This window comes from Alligator mississippiensis, chromosome 5 (assembly GCF_030867095.1).
Source record: "Alligator mississippiensis isolate rAllMis1 chromosome 5, rAllMis1, whole genome shotgun sequence".
Classification (NCBI taxonomy): Eukaryota; Metazoa; Chordata; order Crocodylia; family Alligatoridae; genus Alligator; species Alligator mississippiensis.
This window is the reverse complement of record NC_081828.1, coordinates 16344839-16358219: the sequence shown is the minus strand read 5'-3', so window position 1 is coordinate 16358219 and position 13381 is coordinate 16344839. Positions and strand designations below refer to the sequence as shown.

General features: G+C 39.2%; 1 protein-coding gene across 2 annotated transcripts in view; it reads right to left on the bottom strand.

The window, feature by feature from the left end:
• Window positions 1–3835: 3835 nt before the first annotated feature.
• Window positions 3836–13381, bottom strand: part of ROR1 (receptor tyrosine kinase like orphan receptor 1) — a 284863-nt gene continuing 275317 nt past the window's right edge. For both annotated transcript variants that reach the window (XM_059727907.1, XM_059727908.1), the window contains one exon: window positions 3836–7080. In XM_059727907.1, coding sequence (XP_059583890.1) covers window positions 5656–7080 — 1425 coding nt within the window. In that variant the 3' untranslated portion in view covers window positions 3836–5655. The remainder of the gene's footprint in view (window positions 7081–13381) is intronic.

Genomic DNA, 13381 nt, shown 5'->3' with positions numbered 1-13381 from the left:
CAGTATCTTAGTGTACTTAACACATTGAATAGGCCTGGCTTAATAAGGAAAATCAGAAGAACTTCTGCATTCAGCTAACCAGTTGTCCCAGTGCAGTTTCTGTAAAGCAGCAAGAGTTGCCATCTAAGATGATCCAGCAAAGGGACCAAGGACATGTCACTTTGTACCAGGTTCCTTCAGTACCAACTAAATCCAACAGCCATTGAGGGCATTCAGCATCTTGTAGGGTTGTTGGTTGTAGCTGTGTTGGTCTAAGGACATAGGCAGACAAGGGTAAATGTGATCTCTTTTATTAGACTAACTAAATAGTCAGAAAAATTGTTCTTTGTTTGTGCCCGAAAGCTTGCAAAGTACATTTTTTTCCAACTGTTTAGTTTAATAAAAGAGATCACATTTACCTAAAGAACCTTGCCTGCCTTCAGCATCTTGTGGCATTTGGTCCATGTGACCAATATATCGCTGTGTTTTGACAGCTCTAACACACAACTAGAAGCATACAATCTGTTGTGCTTTTGGTTAAGTGGGCTTTTAAACATTCTTCTGGTGGCTGTAAGGTACAGAAAAACACTCAAAGCAGCAAACCAAGTAGAGAGATTCCAATTCTTATACCTCTTAGCCTATATACAAAGCCTCTTTGGTTTACTCTCAAATATCTCAGGTTCTGCAAATCACATATACTTTCTTCTGTATTTTCAAATCTTGCAATCCAGATCGCTATCCTATGCTGTTCTCTACTATATGTGTAGCTCTCAATAGGTAGAGTGCACCAAACCACTGTAACTGCCTATGTGTGGAGGACACAGGAAAGTAAATTCCAATGTCAAGACTTATATTTTGGCTTTTAAATCTACAGTTGTTTTTTCTCCATAGGAGAGATTAATTTGGGAAGAATGAGAAGCTCGGTTGAGCAAACAGTACCATACACTTTGATCTAGTAAGTTTGAAGAGTTCTACTTCTGAACCTCCAGAGATTTTACAAGGACTAAAATCTTTTTTAACAGTTATGACTCTCTTATTTCTTTGAAGGAAGGTGCTGTGCTAATCTTAACATTAGAGCCTGGAAAATGTTCCCTTCCTTATTTGTGATGCAAAAACCATATCTGATTCTTTGTTTTTCCACCTGAATGGTAATTCCCTGAAATCTAATGTTTCTTTGGCAAACTTTATTTTCCACATTAACTAAAATATGTTTAGTAGGTTTTTCTTGTTTTATTAACCATCCAGTGAATTCCTGTCTGTTTTAGCATTCATTGAGTAACTGATTAATGGGTTCTAAGGCTGCAATTTGTGTCCCAGAATTCAAAACCTATATTTATTGAGGACAAAAAGATCTTAAAACTTTTGAATTTTTCTGCTCCACACTGGTCTTACATTTTGAGTCTGGAAGATCTCTACTGCAGATACATTGAAATAAAGGAAAAAACTAAATATAATGATGTGAGTTGTGGGTCCCAGTTATCTATACAAACCCCAAAAGTGTGAAAGGCTTTTTTCTGACTTAACACTGCTGCTGCTCTTGGACTGTGTAAAATTAAGTAGCTAAATTCATAGATGTGCACCTAAATAAATGACCTTTTGCTCATAGGTGCTAAACACCTGCAGCATTCACGCTGGAGCATTTTTGAATAAGTGTGATTCAGGTCAATTTCACAGCATTGATTGTTGTTGCAACAATTACAGGACATAACCAGTTTGTCCCAATGTGTCCTGCTGTGCTATACATCATAAGTATTAGGGGTGTGTGAAATGAGCCGCATTCGATTTGGATTTGGCCCGAATTGGGGACAGTGATTCAATTCGTTGATTTGGAGCACTGTCTCTGATTCAATTCAGCCAAATCTGAACCTGAAGATTTGATGCTGATTTGCAGAATTAATGATTCGGCTGTAGATACAGCTTTAAATGTTTTTTCTACATACCTTGAGGTACCAGGCATGTCTCGTGAATGCGGCAATGCTGGGACGGATGGAGCGTCCCACAGGAGCATAGAGGGCCCTCCATGTGCTCAACAACGAACCTGGAAGTGGACTGGAAGTACTTCCAGGCCACTTCTGGGCCCCCCTGAGCACTCCCTGACTCAGGGATTGGATGCGGGGGGACCCTGGGTGACCCCCCCCCAGAGCCAGGAGGCACCAGTCGCTGAGCTGGGTCCACTTCCCCTGTGCTCCTGTAGGATGCTCTATCCACCCCACCATGCAGCGTTTACAAGCCACCTGGTACCTTGAGGTATCTAGAAAAAACATTTAAAGCTGTGTCTATGTCTGAACCATTGAATGTTTTCGAATCTATCCAAATCAATTTGGAGGGTTCCAATTAGATTCGGGGAGATTAAAGGGTCTCCTGCTTCAATTTGGATTCGGAGATTCGGCCACTGAATCAGGCCAAAACTCGCCTGAATTGAATCAGCGACGGAAGCTTCGCACAGCCCTAAGACTCCAACCATTGTGACTGACGTAGCTAGGTACTTTTTCCTGTAATATTGTCATAATACTTTTTTCTCCAAACTTCTCAACTAGAAATTTTGTTATGTGGTAAGAGTTACCATGATGATGCTCTTGGTTTCTTTATCACTTTGTTCAACAAGAGGATTTATGTAACAGTAGCAAATTAAAAATCTCAGCTTCACCTTCCAACAAGGTACTTTTCATGAAAAGCTGCATATCAGCTCTGGTCCAGAGCTGTTACTTGCCATTGCACCAGCATAATCTACGGGCCACAAGCCTTGATTGTCTGCACATGTTTGGTTTTTTTGTACTGGAACCAGATGCTGATGAAGTAACAGACTGATTTTCAATCAGCACTGCTGATTTCTCTAACCCTTAATGAGGTAGACAAAGAAACCGCTTAATAAAAAGGCTGGTGTAAATTTAAGCGTGTTTCATCCTTCACATGAGTGAGAGGTTTGCAGTAGTATAACTACTTTATAAAAGCAGGGTGGGAAGGAAGACCTGAGGGAAAGGACAGATTGGGAATGAGAATGCAATCGTCTTGAGCAGGACCTCAACAGGACTGTATTCAGTATATGTGAGAGAGGGCTTGTCTACAGGAGATGCTATGTAGCTAAAGTAATGTAGCATCGGCAGGCACAAACTGCGATGCTGACACTACTCGGTAGGGTTGGAAACAACCTGTGTGCCAGCAGGACTGCGCAGTAAGTCACAACTGCGCAGTGGGTAACATTTATAGACACACCCAGTGAGAAAGAGAAATTCCCTAATTTCTATTTTCAGGAAAAGATGTGCCAGTTTCTCTATTAACAACATGTGATCAAAGGATATAAAACTCCACTGCCCTGTATATTAACTTTTTAGCAGCCAATACTCTGAAGCAATGATAGCTGAATATCCATGCAGAAGTTTAATATAAATTAAATTAACAATTGATGCATGAATCAAAACTAAATTTTAGCTTGTGTACCACAGATACTTTAATGAAAATACAAGATCTAAGCTGACCTACCTGCTTCATGAGTTAACTGTGTGTGACATCGTAAAGGAACTTATTGTACAATCACTGATGGTTCTAATGCCGCAACAATGTCCATTGGCCAATCCACTACACAGAGACCTTGCAGCACAAGACTAGGCAGCTCTGCATTACTATTTATGCCAGGGGTGGCTAACCTGCAGCTCCAGAGCCATATGCAGCTCTTTGGAAGTTAATATGAGTCTGCTTGAACCTTTGCACAAGCACATGGTGACCAAATGTCTCCTCACCTGAGTGAAGTAAGCAGGATTTAGCTCTTCATCAATAGGAGGCTCCCAAATACCTATTATACCAAGATTCAGGAATACTGATATTTTATATTAAAACAATATTTTAATAAACAGCAGCATAAAATAATCAGTGTTTAATATAAATCTCTGATGTGTGAAATACAAAAAAATGCATGTATCTTCATTATAAAATAGCCTTTGTTATTACATTTTCATGCTTGCCTAATTGAAATGCCCATACGTATAAATCAATCATCAAGTAATACAGTGATTAAATGCATGCAGTGAAAACAAAAAGAATATAAGTATAAGGTAGTGGCTGAATATCACCATAATATATTTAAAAAACATCTACATCAGGTATAAAAAAACCAAAAAGAAACAGACCAAGATATAAAATGCAGAGATGTATTTTCACTTCTGCTGTACAAAACATTAACACACTTTTGTGCAAAAAAATTTGAAAAGGCAGTCATACTATACAACATTATCAAATGAGGAAAAGATTGTTTTCATTGTGTGTACGTAAAAAATATGATTTAATACAAAAAAAGAGTTTCTGAGAAGTTGTAATGTACAAAGTACTTTTGTAAATCATTAAAGTGGTTTTAAAATGAATAATCTAGACTGATTATACCTGAATGACTTTTAATAATATTACAAATGTCGTAGTTCTAAAAGAGTTCATTCTAATTCACATTATTTGAACTGATAGGCAAAGTTGCCACCATGTCTTTGCTGCCTGATGGAATGCAGATTTCCCTTTCTGGGGGGCTCCTGGAGTCATAGGCTAGGTACAGACATTCAAAAAGCCCAAGGTGGAATCAATCTAAGTTACGCAGTTTTCTGCGAACAGCGTAGTTTAGATCAGTAGCGAAAAGAATACACATTTGCCCTTTGGTGGGGGAGGGGAAAATCTTAGACTGGGTTCCACCATTTTTAAACTTGTCTATGTGTGCCTAACTTTTGCTGTTACAGGTATAAGACCAGTTTCCGATCACTTACACCTATAAAAGTCTAATGTCTACCTGGCCACAGTCATTGAAATTATATACCTATATGACACAATAAATACTCCTGGGAAAATTGATTGTCTTCTTTAAAATTATTGTTTGGAACTTTTTCATAAAACAGTTGCATAGCAACAAAAGGAAACAAAATTTTATTTTAGCTACATATATAAAAAATTATCAAATGCAAACTTCATCAGTCAATTCACATTCAGAAAGTAAAAAATTTAACTTCCTTTAAGGCAATTTCTTGTAACTCCAACTAGTTTTATCAGACATTGCCAAATTATTTTAGCAGCCTGTGAGTTGATAACTCATGCTGCTGTATGCCATGACTACATTTTATGCAGTAATAGAAAAAAATATTCAATTATTTTGGTTTGAATCTGAACTCAGACTCCCACCTTAATATAAAAAGTAAAATCCTACCTGAAGTAATTTATCCAGCCATGGGATCACATATTTGAAACAACATTCTTGGCTGTAAAATCTATAAGCGTTTAAACTAGATATTGGAATTGCACATCCAATAAATCTCTGAATAGTTTACATCTCCTAAAAGCGACCAAAAACAAAGTATGTTTCCAAATAATAAAGTTGCTGTGACTTGCACCATATCACATAGTTAAAGAGATGTAATAGGTGTGTGATAACTTTTTTAAAACTTTTTTTTCCGTTTGGATTAAGATTTGTTTTGGTACTTGGAGGAACGATGTGTTCATCCATGACGTTCAGTGTCCACACCACAATGCTTTTTGTCTGGTCGGTGTTTGCCTATCCTGTTAAACACAGTTAAACTTCACAGAAGATACTTGTTGCAAATGTCTAAACAACCATAAGAATCTTTAATAAAATATTTGAATATAAATCTTTACTACGTCTTTCTAGTTTGTATTGTAAATAGTTATATTTACAAAGGCCTCACTTATTTACAACTCTGCTGAAATCATAGATTCATTAGGTCCATGAATATTGGAGTCTCCTAATAAAGATGACTGCTTTGAGTCAATTTTGTATGGTTTTTGACTTTTGTTTCCAAAAACTGTTATACCAATTCCACTTGGATGACTTGGAATTGACATATGAGATAGCAAAGGAATATTTGCTTCCTGATTGGATCCTGAAGATGGCAAGCTAGTCACATGACCAGTGCTAGTTGATCCACTTGCACTGCTCGGAGAACGACTCTTTGGAGGTGGGCAGTGCTGAATAACCCTGGGTGGACCTTGTGGTTGATAATGGGCAGCTGGAAAAGCGGCATATCCTGGAGGAATTGGGTATCCATTAATTGGAATATATCGTTGGTTTTGAGGTATGGGTGGTCCAATGAACCCAGCAATTTGGCCTTGTGGTATACCCTGAGCTGGAAACATGTAATTAGGGTATCTAGGATTACTTAGGTTACTAACTGGACTTGCACTGAGTGAAGTTGTTTGAGTGGTGGCATTTCCACCAGAAGGAGTCGTGGAACTAGTGTGACTTGAAAGACCCTCCCAAGAACGCAGCCTGGCATGGATTTCTTTAAATCTTGGTCTCCGAGATGGAAGATCATGCCAACACTCTGTCATCATGTTATACATTCTGGGAGGACAGTCTTCAGAGCATGGTAACAGTTGCCGTTTCCTGATCATCTCTATGACTTCTTGATTACTAAACCCATAATATGGCTGAAGTCCAAAGCTGAAAATTTCCCATAAGACAACACCAAAGGACCAAATATCTGAATCAGAAGAGAATTTGCCATACATAATTGCTTCTGGAGGCATCCAACGAATTGGCAAGAGGGACTTATTTTGAACTCGGTAATAATCTGCTGAATAGATTTCTCTTGATAGTCCAAGGTCCGAAATTTTCACATGAAGTTGCTCTCCAATTAAAATGTTGCGAGCAGCAAGGTCTTTATGGACAAAAAAATGACTTGATAAATATTCCATTCCTGCTGCAATTTGAACTGCAATATGCAGGAAATCCCCATGATCCAGACTGGATTTTACAGTTCCATCTTCATCACTGCTACATCCAACATCTGAGTGTGGCGATCTCATGATAAGAAATTCATGAAGGTCCCCCTGGTTCATGTATTCAAAAAGCATGCAGATTGGTTGTTCCTGAGTCACAACACCTAGGAGACAGACAATGTTAGGATGATGAAGTTCTGCCATCAGAGATGCCTCCTGTTGGAACTCTGCCCACTGCTGTGGATTGTTAAAGTCTTTTAGTGTCTTGATAGCAACAAGCTGAGCATGGTCCATGCCAGGAAGATAGAGATGCCCCTTGTAGATTTTGCCCAAAGCACATTCACCCAGTTCTTCCATAAATCGAACAGCAGAAAGTGGCAATTCCTTAGCTTTGCTCTGTTACGATCAACAAAAGACATATGTTAGAATAATAGGGTCAACCTCAGCCCAGCTAAACAAACAATACCTTAGCTAGAACCTGCTAACGAGACCCAAAATACCTGTGCCTCACTGCAATCCTAGGTACAACTTAAAAACTGTGCTTCTCTTGGGTGAGAGGAGGAGACCTGAAGGGAATCTCTATAGGCCCCTGCACTGTTAATTTGAGCTATATACTAGCTTTGTTCCCCGGTACATGGGATGTAGGCAGTGGCAGAGATGCACTAGTATTGTACATCAGGTGGAATTTGGAAGATGCCAATACACAGTATCCATGTAGATCTTCCATGAAAGCTTCTTTATTATAGCTGTCTAAGAGGTAGGAGGATTTCCCTATAATAAATTGAATAACACATTTCAGCATCCACATAAACAGAAGTAAACACAATGCTTAATATAAGGCCCATTAGGTTTGTACTGTAGCAAAGTCCTCCAGCAATTCTTTTTTTGGTATATTAGATTAATTTAATTTCGGCTACACCTATGTTTAACTTAAGCATGTACTAGATTAGAGCCTATAAGTCTGATGTAAATTTATTTTTAAACCTGTTTTTTGATCCAATTAAGTTTAATTCATGAGCTGGTTATTAATACTTGTGTGCAAAAGAGATTACTTCTATTTACACTTCAGTGAATATGCAATCCCCTGAAAAAACACAGGACAGAATAGGTTGGAAAAACATCAGATGGCCAAAGGAGAAGGTCCCAAACTTTTCAAACCTATTGGCTAATTTGAGCAGAATAATTCATATTTAGACTCCTAAATAAATCACCTCATTGTTCGTAAGTCCTGAAGGTTTTCATCACCTTTGACTATAAAAGCCACTCATTTAGGTGCCTTAATATGGAATTAAGAATCTAACTTTGGGCTCTCAAGTTTGGAATCTACATTTAGGAAAACAGCATAGTCAGAAAGATCAGCATTTACATTCCTGGAATACTAATCAGCACAGTTTTGTGTGTGTAACCTGGACAAATAATTTACAATTAAAAAAAAAGTCATTTCCAAGTTGCCTGCTCAGAGTTAATGAATTAACCACTAACAATTTCAGATAAGTACTTCATCAGTAAAAAATAAATAAAAAAATCCATGAAGACATTTAAACATACAGCCAGTAGACTGTATGGTGATGGCAGGAAATTAGCTGTATTGTTGAAGAACAGATGGTTTATATTATACAAATCCTTTAGGCTAAAACTTGTTTAGGTCTGGCATATTGTAAATTATATTTTAGTAATGAAAGTGAAATGACCTTGGTCCGACCTCAGGCAGGGTTTGTCTGTTTGAACCAGCATAGTGGAAAACTATGAAAGAAAATGAAGTCATAAAGTTTTGGCAGGAAGGGCTCATTTCAAGTTAAGCGCTTATAAATCTGCTTAGTTTTTGTTTGACAAGTATTTGTCATACAGTGGTGTACAAAATGTAAAGAAGTGTAAAATACATATGAGGCATCACGCCAAAGTAAACCAAGTACAAAGGGAAAAAAGAAAGAATGAAGCCCACTACTTCTATCTCTTTATCAGCTGCTTGCATTAGTTGAATGACAAGATGGGTTCAGTTTATTATATTCTCTAAGGCAGCTAGGTCCCTTAAAACTGAAACTGGCTTTTGGCTTAAATGTTAACATTTTTATTTGTAAGAGTAAACACACATCCACCTCAGTATAAGCTTTAACTCTAAGATCATTTTTATCTAAGTTGACATGAATATTGGATACAATATTTTAAGGTAGGAATCTATTTCCTGTCCTTTTAAATGCTATTTGGAAGGCGATCAAAACACGGGGAGATGCTTACCTAATGGGAAAACACAAAATTGGCATACATGAAATCAGAGTTTTTGAGCTTATTACTTTAAATCTACAAAGAAAACACTGTGGTCTACATTTTCAAACATTTCTGGGCAAGCCACTGTGCTCATGTGTGTGTACTGCATCAATGTGTTAATGGCCAAGGGTGAAAACTTGAGCTCACTTAATTTGAATGCTCCAAATGTCAGTCGGGCCACAATTCTTCCCAGGTATAAAATACTTCCATGCAGAGATGCATATGATGCAAACTTTGGAACCAGATGCAGTAAAAATGTTAGTAGTAGGGATTTGTTTTTTTTAAGCGTACATTTAATTTAACACATTATACATTACAGCTATGGTGTGATTTTTGAATGGGTATTAGCATATTCTCTCTACCAGATTGTCTCTTAAAATAAAAAATCAGTAGCTTTAAGGGGGAAAAAAAAAATCAAACAAGATAACCACCTGTGCCATGTATTCATTGGACTGAGTGTTTTGCAAATGGCAAGCAGGTCAAGTTCTGGGTGACTTTGCATAATATGCATACACTACCAAGAAAATGTCTCTATAATTTAAGGAATGTGCGTAGAATACTGTCGCCCCTCTGGATGCTTGGGCCATGTCTCTAGTGCTTCCTTACCAAGCCTGACTTCCTCTGAGGTTCTCCTGCTCTGGGGCATGTACTCAGGACTCCTCCAAGATGTCTATGCTGCCCATTCGCTGGTTGTGGGTGAAGACGGAGCAGGAGCAATTGGGCAGGGCTTATATCTTGACCGCAGCTATGGGTTTGATAGGGAAGCACTATGTATGCAGCTTAAGCCTCCCCAAGGCTAAATACAGTCAAAAAGCTCAAGGCTGAATCAATTCAATCTTCACAAGTTAGTCTACACTGCGTAGATTGAACCAATAATGATTTAATTCAGGGGTGTCAAACTCATTTGACCCCATAGGCCACGTGAGTGGTGTGGGACTGGTCTACAGGCCAGACTGAATCTACAGGCAGGCCCTGCAGTCCAGTCCTGCTCCAGTTGCCAGCATGGCCCTAGATCTGCACACCACTGCTCAGGGGCTATGCTGCATGTGGTGGCTGCTCTACCGCTCCATGGGAATCACGCGTGGCCATCCAACACAACCTGCATGCTGCCTGTAGGTCACTGCATGACCCACAGGCAGCACCAGGGACCACATAATATGGCTTTGTAGGACAGATCCAGGCTGCAGGCTGTATCTTTGACACCCCAGACAAGTTTTAGTGGTTAGACCAGGCTACTTTTCAGGAGATTTAATAACCAGCTCAAACAAACAGAGAGCTTATGTGGAAATTCTCTCTCACAGCTTCCAGAAATGTTATAGAGATCAAAGGGTAAGGTTTGGCTAAACATCAGAGTGCTGGAGTGCTTCACTGCACAAACCTCATCCCCTTTTGTAGCTTTCTGTCCCTAGTACAAACGCAGAACAGGAGGAGACGCATGGCACTTCTGACCATGAACTGTACAATGATATAGAGGTCCTCACTGAGACAAACACGTGATGTCAGTAGTAAGGAGTGTTAGCTAACATTTTAAACCAAAACCGATAGCTTACGTTACATGTATAACTATAACTATAGTTAGCCATAGCATGCATCACTTAGCATTTTTCAGATACTGTACTGTATTCTCATTATGAGTGAGTTGAATGAAGAACTTGGATTCAAACAGGGCTAAAACTGGGGGAAGGTCAGATCCAGCTTAGTGACTTGGGTCTCACAGGCTTTTTAACTAACCCATAACCCATCCCCGTTTCTTGAGTTCCTAGGCTTACTTTTGAAATGAGGTTTCGCTGTCAAATTTTCATCGCTAAGTTTCTTTGTTTAGGTTGCATTTAAATTTTTTTTTAGTTTACAGTGTGTCCTATCCAAAAGTCTCAGCCTTTTAATTAAAAACATTTTTTTGAAAGGGGATGTGTATTATGTTGTACATTAGAAAGCCAATGCTATCTATAGCATATATATTTCTCTCCAGATGTACTTTTCCCGGGGTCTGCAGGTCAAAAGTCATGTTCTATAATTTTGCAAATCAGTTAAAATATACCAAGGATTGATTCTGTCCAAGGTGTCTCCAAATGCTTCCAAACAAAAAAGGTACTATCTGAAAATGGTCTGTTACTATTCATGCCGTATTGTGTCTGGGCAGTCAGTACTCTATTTTCTCAAAACAATGTGTGCCGTGGCTTTACCTTTCCTGTTAACTTAGAGCCATGTCACATGTTACACTAAAGACAAGTTAGCTGCACTTAAAACCAACCGTCCATGCATTCAAGCAGTAAAACATGTGCTCAGTGTATTTGTATTGTAGCAAAATTAAGACTTTTTGCCCAAGGAGTATTTCCAGATCATATTAAGTACACTGGTTTACCTATTCTCAGAGTGCTCCACAGAGATAAAACAAGTAATACGTAGTCCTCCTGGCACCAGCAAGATCCAGAGGCAGGAGCGGTACCCCTCCCAGACTCAACTCCTCATGTCTGCCTCTGTTCGCTGCCAGTGGCAGAGACATGGCTTACCCTGGCATCCCAGGGGTAAGCACTCCTGGGCTGAGCAGTGCTAGACATGTGGAGGGAGGGTGCAGGCTCCGGGCATGGGGGTGCAAAGTAGGACATAGAGGAAAAGGAGCCAGTGGGGATCGGTGCTGAGGTATAGGCAGCGAGCGATGCCTTTAGTGCAGGGCAAGTGCCTCTCAGCAGCTAGAGTGCTCTTTCTGGTACTTGTCCTGCTGGACAAATTTGGGTTCTGCGAGGCAGGCAGGCAAGAAACAGCATCAGATTCCCTGCAGTGCCTGTCTGGGGAAGGGGAGTGGGGGGCACAGCTGGTTCCAGCCCTATCCAGAGCAGGGCAAAACCCCAAACAAAACAGGCAACCCTTTTAATAGAGCATATGACGGACTACAGAGAGAACATGCGCCAAGTGTTCCATGCCACAAGACTCTTCATAGCAAAAGATTAACCCTGATTTAAACTTTCTGCTGTCCTTGCACGTTGCTAGGATATTTCCCCGTAAGATCCTTCAGCCTCTGCCCCAAGTTGCTTCCACCTATAACACAGAGACATTCTCTCTCTCTTTTAAACTTGGATTGGAACTACACAGACATATGTAATCAGACTTCCAGAAGGGAACAGCATAAATCATCAAAACAACTCTCTCTGTCCTTCCTTTGTAAGACCCTAAAGCCTGACTTGCAAAGGAGGATGACAAGGAAAAGGAATTGGTGGGGATCAGGTCATGTGGGCATACAAAAAAACCCTTCAAAATACAAAGGATTATTTAATTAAGTCACTTATGCTACAGCCACTATTACCTGATTCTATATACCTGATACTCATAAGCAATTAGTGGCCATTTCTCTCCTTATTGCTTTATCAGACCTAAAACTGATCACAGCTCCTGAACATCTGCACACAGGGAAAGCACAATAGAAATATAAAATTAAGTATTGCTTAGACTTAAAAATTAGCTTTGCTAAAAGAATGTATTAGACAGCAACGTCTGTAGAAAGAAATCTCTGGTTCATGTTGCTCTTAATACTTAAATTTAATTACAAATTTGGATCAATTTTGCTATATCATTTTCTAACAAAAATTACTTGCCAACAGGTATGTCTAGACTATTTATGAAGTTTTGTAATGTATTTTGTTTTAGATACTGATTTGCATTGTGAAATGCATCTAAGGACTTTCTATTGTAAAAGAGAATGGGCAGGGGTGAGGAATTAAGTGATTTCTTTAAAACTATTCTCAGGGTTGTCTTCTGCCTGTAGGTGGCAGAACCTCATTTGCAGCCAGAAAGGTGACTGCTATGTGTACTTCCAGCTGCTGGCCTGAGAACAAACAATAAGCTGGCTGTTAATCACTTTTGCAGGCTTTGCCTCATTTGTAAGACTGCATATTAACTTTAACAAGTGCTTCACTAATTTGGTGTTACATTAAGGGGCATCAGTAGCTGCCAAGTGCCATTTGTGAACAGTGTCTCTATGAATCACTAAGGCAGGCACAGTACATGTGATTAGACTTCTGAGGCTTCATTTTGATAATTTCTCTTGTAACTAGAAGAATGTGTGAGCTTGGACACACAAGGAAGACATCAGGCTAAAGCGATTTCAGCTGAGCAACAGGTGAAGCAAAAATACAGCTGATCTATATAAAAAAGCCTCCTGCTACATTCAATAAAATAAAAGAATGCATCTTCATCCTTCCCCACACTTACTAACTAGAACAAGGCCTCCAAATGAAAAGCACAATTCAGGACCACTTAAGATATGGTTGCATACTTTGTTCAAACTAAGGCCAGTTTCTTTTAAGCCAGTGATGACTGGCCATATGGAAATATACTGCAAACCATGATATACAAGTTGCTGATGACAATAGAAATGCTTTCAAAAACTTCATCCAAATGTGCTAACAGATGCAGCGTGTTGGAAATCAATTGGGTA